General features: G+C 34.8%; 1 protein-coding gene across 2 annotated transcripts in view; it reads left to right on the forward strand.

Annotated features, from left to right (window-relative positions):
- KLHL1 (kelch like family member 1) overlaps positions 1 to 22,934 on the forward strand; it is a 352,516-nt gene that overhangs the window by 323,925 nt on the left and 5,657 nt on the right. For both annotated transcript variants that reach the window (XM_021697925.1, XM_021697926.1), the window contains 2 exons: positions 4,149 to 4,361; positions 22,085 to 22,256. In XM_021697925.1, the coding sequence (XP_021553600.1) occupies positions 4,149 to 4,361; positions 22,085 to 22,256 (385 nt within the window). The remainder of the gene's footprint in view (positions 1 to 4,148; positions 4,362 to 22,084; positions 22,257 to 22,934) is intronic.

Here is a 22,934-nt window from a genome sequence, read left to right on the forward strand (position 1 = left end):
TCCCTTGCTGCATACTCCATGTTTCAGTGATGGTCTTTGCTACTGCATCGGGCAGATGGGCTTGAGTTTGGTTACAGCCATCCCAAAGTATGCACTGTTGATAAAGTACGACAAATATTAAATAACTTTATCTAGAATACAGATTATAAACATTGTTAATTTTCTAGGAAAAAAGACAAAATGGGATCAGAAAAGACTTTCTAGTAGAGATACACTTGAATTGGTTGAGAGATGAATGAGAGGTACCTAGCCTATGTAGGAAAAAGGTATCTAGGGTAGAATGCACAATGGCACACAGGGTTAGAAAAGATTTAGTTCTGTGTCAGAAACTTCTAATTGTCTCCTAATACTTATTCACTCCTTTGTCTATGAAATATAAATACCCACTGTTAACTAAGCATATGGCCATCTAAAATAAAAACAATGTATTGTAGTACCTTATCAATTACTTATTGACGTTGACTAAGTTTGGCCAATGGTATATCTGAAGTGAGATATGCAACTTTTTAAAAGATGAATTATTTAATATTATTGGAGTATAGTTGATATACAATGTTACATTAGTTTCCAGCATAGAAGGTAATTATTTAATTTCTCTACATGTTTTCTTATGCTCACCGCAAGTATAGCTGTCACCTTACAACGCTATTACAGTATCATTGACTATATTTCCTATGCTGTACCTTTTATTCTCATGACTTGTTCCATTACTGGAAGCCTGTGTGTCCCATTCCCCTTCACCAATTTTGCCCCCACCCCCTTTCCTTAGTTTGTTCTCTGTATTTTAGGTTTGATTCTGCCTTTTGTTTATTAATTTGTGGAATCTAAAAAAAAAAAAAAGATTCTTAAAGGGAGGGGGTGTACTCCTTCCACTTTTCCTTTGTCCTACTGTTTGAACTGTGGTTGTGTAGCTAGGGTTACCTTGGGCCTTCAGGACAAGGGTGTTTGCAGAGAATTCTGCAATGGGATTTTAGCATTTATGTACAATTCCCAAGCAAGAAGTACTGCCGACTTTTCATACTGCCTGCAAGGATGTTTGTAAATCAAACAGCAAGGAAGATAGAGATGGTGTCTTTCTTTGGGGGCACAGAACAGATTTGTTCTTTGACCAGAATAATAAAGATAACGTCTCCCTTCAGAGCAAAACTTGGGTGGTTTTGTTGGCAGGTTTCTTTAAAGAACTAGCATTTCCTCAACTTAATGTTCCTCAGATGTGAGAAAGGCCAAGGTCCACTGCATGTGCAATATTTACTTGAGTCTCTATCCCCCTATTGGGCCTTGGGGTGGAGGGTGGACAAGAACCAATGTGAACTTGAAGCTCATGGTGCTTAGTTTGCTGTGAATTGTAGCAATTGTACTCTGACCTAGGAGTCTTATGTCTTTTTCCAGCATCTACAAAACTATGATGCACTAATTTCTTAGATTTCAAGTAGTAAAAAAAATTTAGATTCCTCACAATTCTTGACAAAGTGTCATACTCTACAGATGATATGCTTTAAAGTGGAAAACAGCCTGGGTCTCATGCCAGCCCCTTTAAACACATTTGAACCCATATCCTAACTAGTATAGGATTTGTTTCCTTAAACAGCTATATTTTATTTTCTAGAATATGAAACATGTGACACTCATTTAGATGGACACCTGACAAGTAGGTCTCAAAACACCGAGACTGGGTCACTAAACTTTAGGCAAAATTTATCTGTGTGCTGAATAAACACACAAGTTAGGGAAAGTAGTAGGGAAGACTCTAATTCTTGCCCTTCTCAGCAAAATTCAGAAGAGCTTGCTTAAATCATGGATCTTTCTGATCTCGTATGATTGATTCACAGCACACTGAACTATGAACCTGATGATTCCTAAGAATGTTATTTCTCTGTCTTTTCCTCATTGTCTCAGAGTGAAAGCCCAGCTCTGCAGCATGGCATCAAGGCCTACATTCTCAGCCTCCTTTTGTCATTTACCAGCTGCATCTCTCCTTTCCCCTCTTCCACAAACCCCCTTCTATCAGTGTGACATACCTGCCACTCTTTATTTATCACCTGCTGTGACCTTTTTACCCCTTGGCTTTATGCATAATGTTTTCCCTGTATGTAAAGCTTTTCTCCTATTTCTTCATCTTACAAATTTCCACTCCTCTTTCAACTCCAAGTTAAAATGTCAGTTTCCTTTCTTGCTGTGAAACTGTCAGCTGCCACCTCCTATCTTGTCAGTGCATTTACGTTTAGCATCAGATTCTTCTCTGCTCTTCAGAGTCTCAACATCTAATTTGTCACTGTAGCGAAGCAAAGCAGGGAATCAACCTAAGTTATGATCAAATAGTTTATGAAGGGAGATCTGAGAAGATAATTGTCCATGAGGTTATATGCATACATTCTAGCATTTATTCTAACTGCTCGAGAGTATATTGTTTCTATCCCTTGGTTATTTTTAGAACTTTATCAATAATTATAGTAATCGTTATTTATTTTTCCATTTTAATTCTTAGTCACTTAGCAAATTTATGTTTTAAAATAAGTGGGTTAAAGAGAATGTTAGCTGATAGCATATATTTGTAAAGTACGTAATTTTCAAAATCTTTCAAGTATTAAAATACATCTAGTAGTTTTAACAGTGGATTCAGAAAGCAGTCCAAAAGGACACTACTAACTTTTACACAAACTAAAATTTTCTCATTTATTTTTCAAAGCTCGTTTTTGAGGAAAAATTCAGTGAATTTACTCTTGTCAAATAATTTTGTGTTAATATTAATCAATATATTAAAATTACAGCAATTTCATTGTTCCTCTGTAGACTATATAGTACTATATAGGGATATGTACCAAATGAAAGAACCCACTGATAACACAGCCTAGACTTTCATAAGTAATTCATAAAATAATAGCTACCATACGTCAAACATTTATGTTACAAAAGGGATTGTCAAATATTATGTCATTTTTATCAAGGCATTATATAAATTTCTTTTTTTGTAGAATCCCTGTTACTGGATTTTATTAATGGAGGGCTCACACAGAAGAAAGAGATGTAATGAGTAGTGGTTTGTAATATACATAATTATATTAAAGAAGTCATTGATGTTGTAACTAGTGAACTTTGCAGGAATATTTAATTTCCAAATAAAAGGCTATACTAATAGGCTCAATATTTAACTTCTAAAATGTAAGCAATATGCTTAATTATCATTAGTTTCTATATCCATCTAGCTATATATTTGTATGTTAGCATTTTAAATAATTTCAGAAAAAGAAAGTATGTGATACATACTCTATTAGCAATGCTGGGTTCAGATAAATCAACACTGTACTTTATCAGCACAATATGTATAAATAAAAGAGAAGCTTGAAGTCAAAAATTCCCTTTAAATGATAGGAAAAAAGAGACAATACTTTTCTTACATATAAATTATGTACCAGGGACTGTGCAAGATGCCTCGTGCAAAGATACTTATTCAATAAGTAAAATTTCTGCAAAAAATATTTACATTTTAATAATACCTCATGATTATAGCATACTTCTTTTAAGTTAGATCTTCACAGAAATAAACGAGGCTCAGATTTCATGAAGTGTTTAGGATGATAAAAACTTCTTGGTTTCATTTCTGGGTGCTTCTGCAAGTTAAACTGTCCAATACTTGTCCTTTACAATGTTCCTCTTGGTTAATTTCAACCTACTGAAGACTGAGATCTGGCAGACAACTGTGAGTTAACCAGGCAAAGAGGCATTACAACCATAAAGAGCACACTTGGGTGGTCAGAAACACTTTATCGTGCCAGGCATTAAAAGAAACATAAACAGCTTTAAAAAAAAAATGTCTCTAGGATGAAATCAGTTTAAACATCATATTTTAGAGTTACTACATTATATTAGAGCATGCATTTGCAAATCTAAGACCTGCATGATTTTATATACTAAATAATAAGGTCTTCCTATGCATTTACTTCAACTTAATACTATACTTTTCAGTTTCTATTTACCAATATATTAATCATAATGTCTACCGGTAAAGCAAAAATCCACCACATCTAATCTTATTAAAACACATGTGAGACTCATATGGTGATAGAAAATTTATTTTTAAAGGACTTCTTTTCTACGTTTTGTCATTCAGACTGTAGTATTAAATCCTGTTTTTCTGATTGTGTTTTTAGATTATATTCAGTCGGAGGTCGTGATGGAAGTTCCTGTTTGAGTTCAATGGAATATTATGATCCTCATACAAATAAGTGGAACGTGTGTGCTCCAATGTGTAAGCGGAGAGGGGGTGTTGGAGTGGCCACGTGTGATGGTTTTCTCTATGCAGTAGGAGGTCATGATGCTCCTGCTTCAAATCACTGTTCCCGGTTACTAGATTATGTGGAAAGGTAAGATCCAAAGTCACAGTTATAACGAGAGAAATAATGTAAATTATACTGATGTCTAATTCAAGTGATTATAAAAACTGCATAATTTAGGAAGGGTAAATTCTGCTTTTTAAATCTCTGTCTCTTTATCCACCCCCCCCCCATATACACATGCACAACACTTTCATCCTTTTTTTTTTTTTTTAATTTTAATTTCAACATAGTTAACAGGCAGTGTTATATTAGTTTCAGGTATACGATATAGTGATTCAACAATTCCATATATTACTCAGTGCTCATCAAGAAAAGTGTACTCTTGGGGCACCATTGTGGCTCAGTCTGTTAAGCGTTTGCCTTCAGCTCTGGTCATGATCCCAGGGTCCTGGGATCGAGCCCCGCAGCGGGCTCCCTGCTCAGTGGGGAACCTGCTTCTCTCTCTCCTACTCCCTGTGCCGCTGCTGCTCCCTCTGTTTGTGCTCTCTTGCCCCCCGCCAAATAAATAATAAATAAAAATCTTTACAAAAAAGTATAGTCTTTTTTTCTTCTTTTAGATAAGGGGAGGGGAGAGGGACAGAGGGACAGAGGGACAGAGAGAATCTAAGCAGGCTCCACTCCCAGCATGGAGCCTGACACAGGGCTGGATCTCACAACCGTGCGATGATAACTTGAGCCAAAATCAAGAGTGGGCCACTTAACTAACTGAGCCACCCAGGTGCCCCAGGATAAGTATACTCTTAATCCTCTTCTCTTATTTCACCCGTTTCCCTTGATAACTATCTATTTGTTCTCTATAGTTGAGTTTTTTTTTTTTCATTTGCCTCTTTTTCCCCCTTTGTTTCTTAAATTCCACATATGAGTGAAGTCATATGGTACTGTTCTCTGGCTTATTTCGCTTAGCATTATATTCTCTAGCTCCATCCATGTTGCTGCAAATGGCAAAATTTCATCCTTTTTATGGCCGAATAATATTCCATTGTGTATATATATACACCATATCGTCTTTATTCATTTGTCTATCAATGGACACTTGGGCTGCTTGCATAATTTGGCTATTGTAAATAATGCTACAATAAACATAGGGATGCATACATCCTTCCGAATTAGTGTTTTTGTATTATTTGGGTAAATACCCACTAGTGTGATTACTGGATCATATGGTAGTTCTGTTTTTTTCCACATCTTCGCCAACACTTATTGTTTCTTGTGTTTGATTTTAGCCATTCTGACAGGTGTGAAGGTGATATCCCATTGTGGCTTTGATTTACATTTCCCCGAGGATGAGTAATGTTGAACATCCTTTCATGTCTGTTGTCCATCTGTAGGTTGTCTTTGGAGAAATGTCTGTTCATGTCTTTTGCCCATTTTTTAATTGGATTTTGTGTGTGTGTGCGTTGAGTATTTTAAGGTCTTTATATATTTTGGATACTAACCCTTTATCAGATATGCAATTTGCAAACATTTTCTCCCATTCAGTAGTTCTTTTAGTTTTGATGGTTTCCTTTGCTGTGCAGAAGCTTCTTATTTTGATGTAGTCCCAATAGTTTATCTTTGCTTTTGTTTCCCTTGCCCTAGGAGACATAACTAGAAAAATGTCGCTAAAATCAATGTCAGAGAAATCACTGCCCATGTTCTCTTCTAGGATTTTTATGGTTCTAGGTCTCACATTTAGATCCTTAATCCATTTTGAGTTTATTTTTGTGTCTGGTGTAAGAAAGTGGTCCAGTTTCATTCTTTTGCATGTAGCTGTCTGGTTTTCTCAACACCGTTTGTGGAAGACACTGTCCTTTTCCCAATGCATATTCTTGCTTCTTTTGTCAAAGATTAACTGACCATATAATCGTGGGTTTATTTCTGGCCTTACTTTCATTCTTTCTTATATTTTTTCCTTCCTTTCTCCCTCCTCCCCTCTTTCCTATTTCCTTCCCTCTTTCCTTCCTTTTTTCCTTTCTTTCTTCTACTAATATTTAAAGCCCTATAATTTTTTCACAAGAATTTGAAGTGATATTTTAAGAGATCCTTTAAAAAAGCTTTAAGTAATCTATTTATGAATGTTTGTTAATTTTCTTTTTAAAAATTGGATATTTTATTGTTCTATTCATCCTATCTTGTTCTACTACCCCCTTCAAACTCTCAAAGGCGAATTATGGACTTTGTTTTGTGTCATACCTTTCTTAATGGAAGACAGACTTATTAGAAGTCTATTTTCTATAATCCTGGTCCTCTTTTAATTCTTCCTAAGAATGGCCAAGTGCACAAAGGTCTGGAGTAGAAAGCCACCTTGGCTTCAGGTTTGGTCCAACAACCCAAACACTTCCTGGCATGGTTATAGCTAAATTCTCTTTAAGGGCTGTACCTCACTTAGAACTATTATATTGTGTGCAGTAAGGATCAGAGTTAGTGAACCTGAAGATGATACTTCTTATTACTTAAGGATATATGCTGATATATGGGGAAGTAGGACTAGGGAATACTGAGGTCAACTGTTTTATCAACTGGGATAGGATAAGTAATTCTACTGTAATGAATAACTTCAAAATTCTCTGTGACTTAATACCATAATTTTTTTCTTACTAACATTACATGTCCATAACAGATCCATGGTATCATTGCATATAAGCTATGCATATAAGAATGGCGTATAAGCTACAATATAAGCACTGCTGGTGTCAAATGGGAAATGTATACACTGTTCACTGATTCCTAAAGATTCTGCATGCCGGTAATATAATTCTCTTTTCTTCATACTTTGATAAACCAGTCATATGGCCACAGAAAATTTCATGAGTGTGGAAGAACTTCTACGTGGGATAAGAACAAGAGATATTTGGTGGATTGCAGTGATGACCATAAAAATTTTCCTCTTAACATTAAGAAACCACATCCATTATATTCGTGCTTGCAAGTGGCATAGTCAGTGGCAGAAAGGTGCTCTATCTTTTATATTGTTCTAAGGATAGGAGATGATTTTTACTGAAAATAAGGCCATTGGCAAAACATAGCTTTTAGTAAACAGACTCTGTTCTCTGTTCAAACTTAAACCACTTCTTGAATAAAACATGTTTAATGTTATTGCTACTGTGTGAAATGAACTGTAGATATATGGGTATCTATGCACAGAGGAAAGCATTACGCTTAATACAGTTTCACTTCAACATTCTCTTGTCCAGTGAAATTAGGAATTACAGGTGTTATAGTGTGGACAGTGGTCAGAGTCCAAATAAATAGATGTATGCTTTTATATATACAAACATGAAATCATTTATTTAAAAAATACTGCTTATAGACCAACAGCTCATTCACATTTTCCTCTGCTAAATTCTTGGGAAAAATAGCAAGAGAGATTAACATGATGTGGCTCCTATATATACTTTCCTATATATCTTATATAAACATTACTAATGAAATATTTCATTTATTCTCTTCTAACATTACTGTATAATGTATTACAGTGTTGTTGGTGAACAGAGGCATAAATTATTCAGTCTAAAAATAGACTTAAATAAGCATAGCTATTTTAAGTTATAGGAGTACAGTGGGTATGAGCAGCTTAAGTAATGCAGAAGCACGCAGCATTATCATGATTCTTATCCCAGCTCATATTATGTGTCAGATTAATAGCATTTTTGAGGTTTCTATAACATATATTCTATATTGACAATTTCACATGTAAATCGTCAATAAATCAAAGTACATAATAGTACTATGTAGAATTATTTTACACATATAACATAAAGACTGTTTTTTAGTATATAACCATAGGAAAACAAACCATTGGGAATAATAAGAAGTAGTGTACAATGCTATGTATTACAGATGGATAGAACAAATTTTGTATGACAATGATTTCTTATGGAAACATAAAGGTATTATATAATAGTGCTGTTAAAGTACAGTTATGTAGTTATGTAAGACATCACAAGTTGTAAAAGGTCAGGCTGTCTTGAACACAAAGAATACTGGCCCCTCAAATCAGAGCAGGAGCAATGGCAAGGACTAAGCAAGAATAGGAAGTTTAGAATAGTTGATGGAATAGTGAATAGTAGATTTGCAGCCAAGCCTCACTCTAATAAGAGCATCTTAGTGGACAAAATCAGTGTCCAGAAGGTGCAATCCATTAGACAAAGCACATTTATCTATTTTACTTATTCTACAAATATTGTTTTGCATATATTTTTCACTGTGCTAACTCGAGCTTAAAACTTATGAGAAGAAAGAGACAGATAAATAATTAGAACTTTAAGATCACAAATAAAACAGAAAACCGGGCCGTGGATCAGAAAATATGCTCAAAGGCATCAGTACTACTGCTGGCTAATAATAGATCAGGACCACCTTTGCCCTCAAATTTGCATCCCAGTAAAAAGGCCTGCAGGAGAGGGATATCAAGATAATAGGAGCCTTCTAAATATGCTTTTGTGATATCCACTCTTGTTTCCTCCAATTTACTCTCCATAGAGCAGCCAGAGAGATCTTTTCATAATGCAGATTTGACCTGAAAGCACAATGGAGTTTTCCTTTGTAACAATTATCAATATTATGATGAAAAATTATTTAAAATTTTTCAACATAGCTAGGACCCATGTGCTGGTGATGATCTAGATTAGCTTGTTCACTCTTATACTCTGCCACTTGGCACAATTCTTGGCACAAAGTAAATCCTCACCAAGCATTTAATGATATCAGGTAGAAAAACAGGCCTCAAATTTCTCACAAGGGAAGGCATCTGGAAATACACTGTACATAGGGAGTTAAATAGATTAATAGATAGAAAGAAAGATATGGATGCATGAAAGGATAGAAGAATGGATGGATGAATGGACTGATGGAAAGACAGATTTGATTTGATTTGATTAACATATAATGTATTATTTGTTTCAGGGGTACAGGTCTGTGATTCAACAGTCTTACACAATTCACAGCTCTCACCATAGCACATACCTCCCTAATGTCCATCACCAAGTCACCCCATCCCTTCCACTCCCCTCCACTCCAGCAACCCTCAGTTTGTTTCCTGAGATTAAGAGTCAGTCTCTTACGGTTTATCTCCCTCTCTGGTTCGAAAGACATAAATTTTTGTTTATTTTTCTATTTCCCTTTGAATGCCCATTTCCATCATTATAGACTGAGTAATAATGCTTTACATACATATATTTTAGGCATTTATTGGGTAGGCAAAATTTTTGATAGGGCCTAAAATATTAAGCAACTTTTCAGATATTAATTGAAAATTATATCTTTATATCTAATCCAAACATTATTAACAAATAACCATTTGTAAAATTTTTTATATCTTACTTAAATATAAAACTTTTGTTCAAAGTTTACCAAAATCCACACACTGGTCATATCAGAAAAAGTTATCTAAAATAAGAATATCTAATTTTTCTGTCAAGATATGGCTCAAAATTTTTATCATTTTTAGATCTTGATAAAAATGAATAAAAGTTAAGATTTGCTGTCAGATGTACAGGGATAAATACATTATTTATTTCACTAAACAATTTTTTAAAGTTACCATAAAGATTAATACATAAGAATAGAATTTTGGATTCTTTCATTTCTCTTCTTAGTTCATCTTTTTGGTTTAGAATAACCCAAGAGTTGTAGCAGTTCTAAATAGTGAAAACAGATGATCAAGAAGAGACTTTTATTTAAATTATGGGTACTTATCCTAGGCCTTATATAGCATATTAATACCTTAACTCATATTTTGATCCATGTGAGATCCTAAATTTTCTACAAGACCGTAATTACTCGAACTATTTAAAGTTAAAATGTTAGATAGGGGCTTTTGAACTTTTTAGTAAGACACTTTCTTCTTCCTCCTAAGATCTTACTGTTAGCAGTAAGCCCCCAAATGAGTGTAGCATGAAAAGACTAACTAGTTTGCTGTTAATGTTATTTTTCTCTTATTGGGCACATAGAATCTTTGCTACTTTTTGGTAACAAATTATGTTCAAATTTCTTTTAGACACATATACAAAAGATGGAAATCCTGACAGCCTCTGTGTGTAGGGGCCCTGCTTTACAAATGGATGCAACAACTATTAACTAACACCAGAGCTAAACTAAATTAGATGTGTGATTAGATATTTGCCTCAGTGGCTTATGAGGTGAGTGGCATCTTCGAAGTGGTCAGCTAGAGATGGGATAACAGAAAAATCTGCTGTCCTTGTACTACTACCTGGCAGGATGGCATCATGGTTATTCATCTGCATGCTTTGCAGGAAGAAGAACAAAAATTCTGTGGAAAGGTAGATGCACATGAATAGATGAAACATTATGTCCCGTATAGATGGAAGGATATCAACCCTGGTTGTCAAACTGCAAAATTCATTTTCATGTTGTGAGAGGCTATTTAATACACAATTTGGACTCACACGGCTGATAATAGTTTTCTGTTATATTAGTAGAGAAAGTGATTATATAATCGATTGCTCCTTAGTTCTGAACTGTTAAAAAGTATTTATTTTTAAAAGTGAGTTTTTACTAGCATTCAGATCTCCTGGGTATGCTCCATGTTCTATTAATTGACAATAATTTAAATAATTTTTGAAGCTCTGCTGAGGAAACTACATCTGAGGAATCAAAGAGCTGTGTGGCTTAGCCTTGCTTTCCCTGGTTCTGTCAGCAATTTGTTTCTCCTCTCCTCAGCCTTGAAGAGAGGATGCAATAAATATGATCTCAGTCAAAATAGGATTTTTCACATGCTTTCATAGAGAAGTTAAATTAAATTGAAATCAAATTAACTTTTTAAAACATTTTTGTATATATACACAAGGGATATTGGAAAGGGGAGCAGAAATCTAGTTACCCCATCTTCTTTCCCAATGTTTCTGTGCTCATTATATATTTAAGAGAAGTACCAAGGAAGATTGGGAGAATATCAATAGATATGTTTAAAAAATCTATCTTAAAAGTAAAAATTAAGCACATAATGTGAGAGTCACAAACACACAAACAATATTGAGAATGATTTTTTTCCCCTACGTTGCACTGACTTTTCCCCCTCTGTCATGTGGTTGAAATTGATAGTTGACTCAAAACCATTTCACCTGTCTTGTGACCCTAACTAATGGGACTGCTGCAACTAAATCAGAACAGGGAACATGTCCTTACACAACGTGTGGAAGATCCAGTGAGAGGAATCTATACCGATCAGAGAATAATTTGCATGTTGAGACTGAATTTGAACTAAGAAATCTTGTCTTGGATGGTTGCAGCCTGATAGTTAAACCATTCTGAAGTTTTCTTTTCTTCTTTTTTTTTCCCCTAAAGATTTATTTATTTGAGAGAGAGTGAGAGAGTGCATACACACACACACACAATCAGGGGAGGGACAGACAGAGGGAGAGGGAAAGAATCTCAAGCAGACTCCCTGGAGAGCTTGGAGCCTGACACTGGGCTCGATCCCAAGACCTTGAGATCAGGACCTGAGCCGAAATCAAGAGTTGGATGCTTAACCGACTAAGCCACCCAGGCGTCCCATGAAGTTTTCACTTTTTAAATTTAAAAGTAGTTTGTTGAGGACATAGAAAATCAGGAGAAAAAATCATAAAAGAAAAGCAATTTTATCAGTAACTCATTAAAATTCATTTATGTAAATTGATGTCTACATTTGATTCTTTTTCAAGGTTTTTTTTTTTTTTTAAGATTTTATATTTGAGAGAGAGAATGAGAGAGAGAGAGAGAGCGTGCACACGAGAGTGGGGGGCAGGAGAGGGAGAAGCAGACTCCCAGCTGAGCAGGGAGCCCGATGCGGAACTCGATCCCGGGACTCCAGGATCATGACTTGAGCCGAAGGCAGTCACTCAACCAGCTGAGCAACCCAGGCGCCCTCTTTTTCAATGTTTTAAGATATATTTACTAGTAAAGGTTAAATTACAGAAAAAAAAAATCAGTCTATTTCTTTGTTCCTTTCTTCAACTGTACATTCAGGCTCTGTGTGGCAGGAGTAGAGCATACAACGAATGCTTAAATACACCATCTAAATATATCAATGGATGGATTAATGTACATGGTCTGATGGATTGTGGCTTCTGATCTTAAATTCTACCAGGACTTGTGGCTTTCCTTTCTTTTCTTTTCTTTTCTTTTTTTTTTTTGCACACAGGGTTGGATCAACAATACTCAAACAGTTCTTTTAGTTCTATAAACTTTAGATATAGTTGCTACTAACCATATGTATGTCATATGGTTAATACACATTTATAAATATTTTTCAATATTTTCTTTAAATGCAGATATTTTTATATTTAAGGCAGATATACACTTCATGAAAATATTTGTTATTGTTTTGATTATTTCTAACAATTCTAAAATCTTAGTGGCTTAAAATAACTTTATAATTGTTTCTTTTATGATTGAAATCTTTCATGATTATGTGTTGACTGGGTTCAGTTTGGGCTACTTTTCTCCTCCACATGCTACTGGCTGACGCTACCATCATCTGGACCTCAACAAGGCTTTAATGTTCACAGTCCTTCTCTGGCAGAGCTAGGAATTAGGGCTGCCTCTCATCTGAGAGTTCAGTTGATGCTTCAACCAGAGAACCATAGTTCCTCTTGGGCTGGACTTTCCACCATACGGTGGCTAGGATTCCAAGACAAGGGAGTCCAAAAGAAGGGGGCTCAAGAGGGTAAATATCCAATACAATGAATCGTCAGGCCTCTGCTTGCATCACACTTGTTAAAGTCACACAGGCCAATGTTGGTCACAGCAAGGTGAGAGTGTACTACTCAAAGGTATGACACTAAGAAGTGTGGTTTATTAGGGGCCACCAAAGTAACAATGAGCACAATTGTGCTTACATTTTAAAAGTAATTTTCCATCCTGAATTCATGTATGTATATACATACATATATGCATACACATACAAACACATACACACATTTTATCCTCATCTTACAACTTTACTTGTTATCAGTTAACTCTTCAATCTGTTTAGTAAATCACTTGGCAAATAATATAAAATGCTCATCTCCTTTTACCCTTTTCTTTGGGGCAGTTAATGGGGTCATGTAATCTGACTCCTTTCTCTGCCTTTAGTGGAGCCAGTCCTGCAGGTGTGCACTGTACCCACCTCCCTTTGCTAGAAGGCGCTGCCATTGTGGGCCCCTTGGTAGGTGGAAACAGGAGCACCAAAAGCCACCAGGGTCTACGGATCACAATAAAGAATTAATAATTTCTAGGGACTCTATGGCTATGCCCCTGGAAGCAGATGAGCCATTCAGATCTGTGTTGGTGCAAAAACTGAGTCCATGAGTAAAGTAAGTTATTGGGAAAATGATTGATTTCCTTATATGTATGTTTTATTAAACTGACTTGCTTCTATGAGAATTCCTAGAATTAAATTGTTTCAAATGGAGATAGTATTCTCTCCATATTCTAGTTTATTATATACAACTTTCTGAAAAAATATCTAAATAATTGTAGTGCTATAGTGATTACCTTTATAAGTAATAATTGTAGTAATACATGAAATATTTACCAAAACTTACTGTGTTCTGGGTCATAAAGTAAACCTCAACAATTTTCAAAAGCTTGAAATCTCATAGGGCATTTTCTCTGGCCAACATGGAATTAAACTGGAAATAAATAACAGAAAAGATAAATTTTTACATGCTCAGCTATTTGTTTTGTGTTTTTGTTTTTAAGGTAAGCTCTATGCCCAGTGTGGGGCTTGGACTCACCACCCCAAGATCAAGAGTTGCTTGCTCTACCAAGTGAGCCAGCCAGGTGCCCCATGTTCAACTGTTTGAAATTTCGGTGATATACTTTGAAACAACATGTGAATCCAATTAGAAAATAATTTGAACTGAGTGAAATGAAAATATATATCAAATTTTGTGGGATGTACCTAAAGAAATCCCTTTCTAAAAATAATATTCCTTTTACTAAAGGTTTTTCCAGATGCTCACACTACACTTGGTATTTCCAGTCTCGTTGCAAGTCTATAGAAAAAAAAAAGATACAGATTCATACTGTCATTAAAAGATGTTTCCCAATTTTCCTAGACTCTTATCAAGATCTTAGTAGGAATGTACGTCCTTAAACTTTGTTTATACTGCACAATGAAAATCGTTAAAGAACCAAGCAATTTAGGCAACACTGTTTGAGTTATTGGAAAAGCTCACATTAAGAGAATACTGCATGTATCAAAAGTCGCCAAGAGACTAAGACACTCCTGTGACATGTAACATGGGGTACTAAGTTTCAGCATTTCTAAAGAAATTCTTAAAGAGAAATTTATAGACTTAAGCACATGTACTTAACAAGTTAAAAGAGCTGAAAAGCTAAGATTTAAGTTTCAATTTCAAGTTATAAAAACTAGACCAAAAACCCTACCAAAATAGAAGTGAAATAATGATTGAAATGTATTAATTAAATATAAAACAAACATGAAATAGGATTAAAAAGAAGTCTAATTTGTTTCTCTAAAAATAATTGGAATAAAATTTAGAAGCTAGTTGCCCGATTGTCAAGGAAAAAGATAAAAATTACCTATATCAGAAATATAAGTGGACATCACTATCATGTGACTATAAAAAGAGAGTATTTGAATATTTATGCCATTATTTGAACTTTTAGCTAAAATGAATAAATTTATAGAAAAATAAAACCTTATACATATTATGCAAGAAAAAACAGGAGAAACAAAAGAGGTGGCTAAACTCATGAGCATAGATACAAATATCCAAAAGAAATATTAGCAAATCAAACTTAGGTATAATGAAAATGATAATGTATTTCAACCACTTTGTGTTTATTCCAGAAATACAAGTTTGGTTTAGTATAGAACAACTAATCAATGTAATTCAATATAGTTATAAAATAAATAAACTTCTGAATAAATACAAAGATGATAAAATCCAACACCATAATAAAAACTCACCAAACTTGGAAGAGAAATTAATAGAAAAATAGTCAAATATTAAAATATATTGTTTTGAGATTTTCACTAGAGAAAAAAGTGACTGCTAATACCACTTTTACTCAACATTTTAAAAGAATAACTACCCAGTGATAAAGCAATAAAAGGAAAGAAAATTCATAATTAGAAAGGAATGAATAAAACTGTCAGTATTCAAGCTTACATAATAAATATCTAGTGATAATCTAACCACAGTGTAATTAGAAACTATTTGAATTAAAAAGTGAATTAATAAGGTTGCTATATAGTAAGTCAATATATGAAATTAATTATATTTTCTACATGCAAGCAATAATAACAAAATTAATGTATAAAAGTTGCCATTAAAAAGTTGAAAAAAATACCTAGCAATAAATCTCACAAAATATATGTGCTACCTCTAAATAGAAAATAAAACTTTGAGAAAAGTTTAAATAAGTCAATCAGAGAAAGACATGTATCATATGATCTCACTGATATGAGGAATTCTTAATCTCAGGAAACAAACTGAGGGTTGCTGGGGTGGTGGGGGGTGGGAGGGATGGGGTGGCTGGGTGATAGACATTGGGGAGGGTATGTGCTATGGTGAGCGCTGTGAATTGTGTAAGACTGTTGAATCACAGACCTGTACCTCTGAAACGAATAATACATTATATGTTAAAAAAAAAGAAGAAGAAGAAGAAGATAGCAGGAAGGGAAAAGTGAAGAGGGGCGGAAATCGGAGGGGGAGAGGAACCATGAGAGACTATGGACTCTGAGAAACAAACTGAGGGTTCTAGAGGGGAGGCGGGTGGGGGGATGGGTTAGCCTGGTGATGGGTATTAAAGAGGGCACGTTCTGCATGGAGCACTGGGTGTTATATGCAAACAATGAATCATGGAACACTACATCAAAAACTAATGATGTAATGTATGGTGATTACCATAACATAATAAAAAAAAGGTTTTAAGTAAATGGAGGGGAATGCCATGTTCATGGAAGAGAAGACTAAATATTATAAAAACATGAATTGTACTCTAAAGGGATTTATGGATTCATTGCAATCTTTATTGAATTGTAAATGCTTGTCCAGTATGGATTGTGGATGTAAAGGTGAAAAGTTGATCCTGTAATTTAAATAAAAATGAAAAGGGCCCCAAATCCCAAGAAAACTTTGAAGTAGTAGATATTACAACTAATTGTAAAGTTACTTTAAGGCACTATGGCATTGGCCTAGTGCAAACAAGAGACAAAACAGATTTGTGTTCAGAAATAGGATCACACATGGTAGAGCATTTGACTGCAGAAATAGGATCACACATATAAGGAATCTTGATTTATGGCAAAGGCAAAAAAGCGTATCTCATATGGAAAAAAATTAGTTTTAGCTCATCTCTCATCTCACCAAAAAATCAATTCAAGATGGATTTTAGATGTAAATATGAAACAAAGCTTTTAGAATATAAGAGGGGGCTATCTTCACAGTTAGAGGAATATGAAAGATTACTTAAACTGGATCTGGCAAGAGTCATCCATAAGAGAAATATTACTGTCAAAATGCCTTTCCTCAGGTGTGCCTGGCTGGCTCCGTTAGCAAAGCATGCGACTCTTGATCTTGAGGTTGTGAGTTCAAGCCCCATTTTGTGTGTAGAGATTACTTTAAAAACAAATAAATAAAAAATCTTTCCTCAAAATATAGCATGAAGAGTAAAAATTTATGCCAGAGAGTGGGAAAAAATATTTGCAAAACAAAACCAACAAGGCTTTGTTTATTTTTTTATTTTTTTGTTATGTTAATCACCATACATTACATCATTAGTTTTTGATGTAGTGTTCCATGATTCATTGTTTGTGTATAACACCCAGTGCTCCATGCAGAACGTGCCCAATTCCAATTCTTGTTTCTAATAAATAAATCTAATAAATAAATCTTCTTGGCAGAAGATTTTTTTTTTAAGATTTTATTTATTTATTTGAGAGAGAGAGAATGAGAGACAGCATGAGAGGGAGGAAGGTCAGAGGGAGAAGCAGACTCCCTGCCGAGCAGGGAGGCCGATGCGGGACTCAATCCCAGGACTCCAGGATCATGACCTGAGCTGAAAGCAGTCGCTTAACCAACTGAGCCACCCAGGTGCCCCTTGGCAGAAGATTTTAACAAGAACTCTTGGAAAGATGACTATTGGGAAAAATGCTTGATGTCATTAGGCATCAGAGAAATGAAAATTAAAATCACTATATCATACCAGGACCTACTAGAAAGGCTAAAATGAAAATAGCTAATACCAAATGTTGGAGAAGACGTAGAGCAACTGAAACTCTTATTACACTCATGGTGGGAGTGCAAATTGGCCCAGACTCTGTAATACCAGTAGGCAGTATCTACCACATTTCAAAATATGCATTCTCTTTGACCCAGAAATTCTATTCCTAAATACCCACTAGATATGCATACATATGAAAATATCTGAACTACGATGTTTATAAGAATATTTTTAGTTATTAAGTTTTTTAAAATTAATTTTATTAGAATTAATTTATTTTCCTTTCCCATCATGTAAGCATTTCTGAAGTCATAATCTCATGAGACCTGATAGACAGATGTTGATTTTCTTTACAGGAAAAATAGAATGTATTTTGAGCAGCATTATTGTCACTCTTAATTGCTTAATTCAAATAATTTATGAAAATTCAAACATAGATTCTATAATTCATTTACTGGAAATCTAAAAGCCTCTCTTTCCAGAGCTGTGTATCCATTTTCACAGCATGGATCTCATCTTATTTCTCTGTTTTCTTGTTTGCTTTATTTTGTTTTACAGGCAAACAAACCTGGCTACAAATCACTTCTATATTGTTTAATTTGCTTTCTGGTTGAATATTGCTTGTACAAATTTAGGAAAATGAGTATTAATTCTATTTGTTCCCGAAGTAAGGCTTGCGTACTTAAAAACTGCTTCTCTTTAAATATTTTAAGATCAATTTTCATCCTTAATAGAAAAAAAAAAAAAAACAGGGCTTAAAAAATTAATGGTACCTCAAAAACTTCAGTGGGGATTTTCAATGAGACACAGTTTTATTCTGTGACTCTCATATGCCTTCAGCAAGTTTTCATTTTACAGCCAATTTTAGCCCCTACATACTGGTGCTTCTCTTGTCTAAGGGCTACAAACTTTAATAGAGTCCCTGATACAGAGCTCACACTCTGACCACGAAAGCCAAGGTGAGATGTAGGAAAAGCGGACAGTCTAAATACAAAGGACAGCTACTCTAACCCCTCCACTGCCCCTGATGCCTTGTTCTTTTTTTTTTTTTTTAAAGATTTTATTTACACAAGCAGGGGGAGTGGGAGAGGGAGAAGCGGGCTTCCTGCTGAGCAGGGAGCCCCTTGGTGGGCCTCGATCCCGGGACCCTGGGATCATGACCTGAGCTGAAGGCAGACGCTTAACGACTGAGCCACCCAGGCGCCCTGTTTTTTTGTTTTTTTTTTTTTTAAATAAAGAACCAGAGGAAAAAGTAACGTTTAGGACTAAGTTTCATCAAAAATGTTAACTGACAATGACTCTGTTCACTGTTAATAATTGTTTGGAAAATGGCTATACATCTGTGGATCTTCTCCTTAGGTTAAAAAAAGTTGTCTATTTCATTTATGGGGGTAAGAATTTTGTATATCCTCAGGCTGAGAGGTGAATCCATTGAGTTCTGAATATAGAAAAATCAATTTAGATTCATTAATTTGCAAACAAGGATAACCACTAGTAGGTAACTTTGTATTTATGTAATTACTTCCTCTATATCCAGGAGAGAGTGTGTATATGGGTGGGGAGGAGTTGGATTGTTTTTGTTTTGGTTTGGTTTCATTTTTTGGATTACAATATAGAAATTTAAATTTAAATTTTCACCATTTCCATATATGAATTAAAAGCTTGTATTATAAGAAAAAAAAGATATTACCTAGATTTGAAGACAGGCACATCTAATCCAAAGATCTGGATTTTCTAGAATGCATTAAATTTTTAAAGTGCTCTTCAGGAATTTTGTAAAATATATATAAAAAAGTGATATCTATTTCTAAGTGTAGAATATTATTTCTAAATGTGCACCTAAACATAGGACATACTAGTGTTTTCTTATTTTTCCTGGAATATGAGTATTTGAGAATTGTTCAATATTTGAGTTTCACTTGAAATTTCATAAGTCTTCAGAAATTCATTTATTATTATTGCTCCATGCCCTAGTGTTGGCTATTTTCTCAGTTCTTCTGCCTTTTTGCAAAGTGATAAAGTCTGCTTTGCAGACAATAGTTGAAAAAAAATTCTATAGAGCTGGATAGCAATTAAATGTGGGATAAAGTATGACTTCAGAAAAAGCTATTTAAGTGAAGTGATTGTGACAAAAGCCAGGCTGGATTTTACTGAAGGATGAATAAAGTGTAAAGAACGTTCGCTTTTCCTTGAAAATTAAAGTGTATTATACATTCTTACTTTTTTTTTTAAAGATTTTATTTATTTATTTGAGAGAGAGAATGAGAGAGAGAGAGCATGAGAGGGGGGAGGGTCAGAGGGAGAAGCAGACTCCCTGCCGAGCAGGGAGCCCGATGCGGGACTCGATCCTGGGACTCCAGGATCGTGACCTGAGCCGAAGGCAGTCGCTTAACCAACTGAGCCACCCAGGCGCCCTATACATTCTTACTTTTAAAGTTATTTTTACTACAGATCTTTTCTGACAAACAAAAAAGTAAACAATACAGTAAACTTCCCTGTACTCATTTCCCGGCTTCAACCATGATCACCAGTGTGTCATTCTTGTTTATTCCATTTCCCTTCTCTCTCTCTCTCTTTTTTTTTTTTTTTGAAGTATTTCAAAGAAATTCTCAAACATGTCATTTTAGCTTAAAATATTTTTGAATTCATCCCAGAAACAAACAACCAAAAATGATCAGGACTTTTTTTTTTTTTAACATAACAACAATGCTATTATCAGAACTAATAAGAACTTCAGTAATTCCTTATTAAAATCTAATGCCCAGGGTATATTAAAATTTTCAAAATGTCTCAAACATCCTTTAAAAGTTGGTCTATTTGAACTGGGATCCAAATAAGATTCACTTACTTTTTTTGTTATGTTTAATCACAATTCATTTAGAACAGCTACTTCTTCCTAATTATCTGTTCATTATTACTGGGGGTTTGCTTGTTTGTTTTGCTACTGATTTGTTGGAGAATTCAGTCAGTTATCCAATAAAACATTCCACTCTCTGGATTCTCCTATCTGATTCCTTGAGGTATCTTCTTTCCTTCTCCTCCTCCTCTTCTTTCTTTTGTCCTTATTTTAAAAAATCTTTTATATTTCATATAAAAGATTTCATATTTTATATGTTCATGGTAAGTTTGTCTTTTCTTCATGTTAAGTTTAAATAAAGGTTTTGATGACATAGATTGTGTTTGTGTGTGTCTATATGTGCCTGTGTTTGTGATGTTTTACATTTATTAACTATAGCATGTAAAATTACTTTTTTATTTGCCTGGTTTTGCAGGCATTCAACAAATTTCTCATTTCACGTAGATTATCTTGGCTGTCACAACCTCTCCCACCGTGGCGTGTAAATGCATGTAACATCTTGGATAACATGAATATAGAGAAATATAAATTTCCGACCCTTGGGGTCCTCCCTAACCATTTCTTTTGTAACAACCTTCTTTATTTTCAATAAACATGTAGGTGGCTTTTTGTTTTTGTTTTTGCTTGTGTTTGTTTCTTTGTTTTAGGAGTCTGTGGGTTGAAAGTTTCAACTGGTGAAACACAAGACTGGAGTGGAAAAACAAACTAAAAATATATTTATTGTATCTGTTAAAAAAAAACAAACTTTCACCCAGTCTTCTTTTATATTTACTCTGCCGGGCTCTTACTAGCTTTTTCATTTCTGTATCTGACCTTGAACGTGCAGGTTAAAGGCAAAGAAGTGGTTTAATCATTCATTCTTAGCTACAGTAAAGTACATTCACGAAAGTATTCTTCAGGCTTTTGCCACTCAAAATACAAAATACCCATACGTAATGCATGGTAGTCAGACTTTCTGGAAATTAAATTATTTTTGGTTTAGGTTCAGTAATAATAACTTGTGCCCCCTGCTTCAATCTCTTGATTTACCAATCTCTCCCTTAAAGTGAATCCCAAAGAACGCCACTAAAGCACAGTTCTGGTCACATTGTAATTATTTTCCCCAGGTTTTCCTATTAAAACACAAAACACCTTCTTACTCATCACACAAACCATAAGCCCATCAAAAAACACCCTTCCAGGCACTCTGCTCCTTCATCTATTCCTGAACTTAGCCACCCTGCACCCCTGCTTTCCTCAAAGTTGGCCATGCTTTTTTATTAACACTACAGTTCTTTCGCATAAATGTCTCCTTTTCTTTCTAGCAAATTTAGCTATACCTTCAGACCTGATTTACAGCAGACTTCAACTGTGGAGAAGTCCATAATTCTCCCAGATTTTTAACCATTACTTCTGTTTCATTACCACAGCACTTGGCTTATATTTGCTTTACTGAACCTCATTCTGCAGTGGACAGTAGTTATTTACATATCTGCCTTCCTTGTGGAAGAAATCATGATGTAGATTTTTGTTGAGTACCTGGACATCCAGTCAAGGTATATTTTTAATATACCTTAAAATTTAGAAAGCCAGACATTGTGGATATTAACTCTTGAACATCTGCTCAAATGATTGAGCTTCTAGAAAAAAAACGTAGTTTTTTTTTCTCATGGTGTGCTTTTGAAAGAGTACCATTCATATAGTAAAAGCTGGATGTGATTAGAATATGCTATATCCTATTATCCTTACATTTTAGATACGATCCCAAAACAGACACATGGACCATGGTGGCTCCTTTGAGTATGCCCAGAGATGCTGTTGGAGTCTGTCTCCTTGGTGACAGATTATATGCCGTTGGTGGCTATGATGGGCAGACATACCTCAACACTATGGAATCCTATGATCCACAAACAAATGAGTGGACACAGGTAAGACTGTTGCCAGCATAATTTACTTCAAATACAAGAATTTACTTCATTTACTTCCTTCTAAATTTCCTTGAGCCCAAAGTGATTGATTTAGCCCATCGTCACGTTCATTTTGTAAATCACATGTTTTTGTGTACTTTTATGTATTCTACACTTTAATAAAATTCATATTAAAAGATGACATTCATGCCTCATTGGGATTTCCACTTTATTATAAGTAATAACGACAGTCAGGAACTGAATTTTAATTAGCTGAAACAAACAGAAAACAAAGTGGTATATATTGGTTCACAAAAACCTAACTTTAGAATATTTGGTTTTAGAGATAACTGGAACAAGAAGATGGAAAGCTACAGAAGTCAACTTTCTGCCTCCTATTTTTGCTTGACTATCTTTAGGTCCTATCAGATAGGTCCATTTTCACCTACTGCAGAGAGAATTTTCCATGGAGCGGAGCTGCTGGAAGCTCCAAGTAGTAATCCTCACAGCCATAAACAGAAAACAAAAGCAAAACAGCAAAGATCTCTAAATGATCGATCATGTAGAAAGTGCTCACTCCCAGACAATCACTTTGGCCAGGAAGACAGAGTGAAATAATTGGCCGATCTTAAGTGAGGTGTTATCTCTTGATATATAGTACACTGTGGTTAGAGACTCAGGATCATGCTAGAATAATGT

The sequence above is a fragment of the Neomonachus schauinslandi genome, chromosome 3, assembly GCF_002201575.2.
Source record: "Neomonachus schauinslandi chromosome 3, ASM220157v2, whole genome shotgun sequence".
Classification (NCBI taxonomy): Eukaryota; Metazoa; Chordata; class Mammalia; order Carnivora; family Phocidae; genus Neomonachus; species Neomonachus schauinslandi.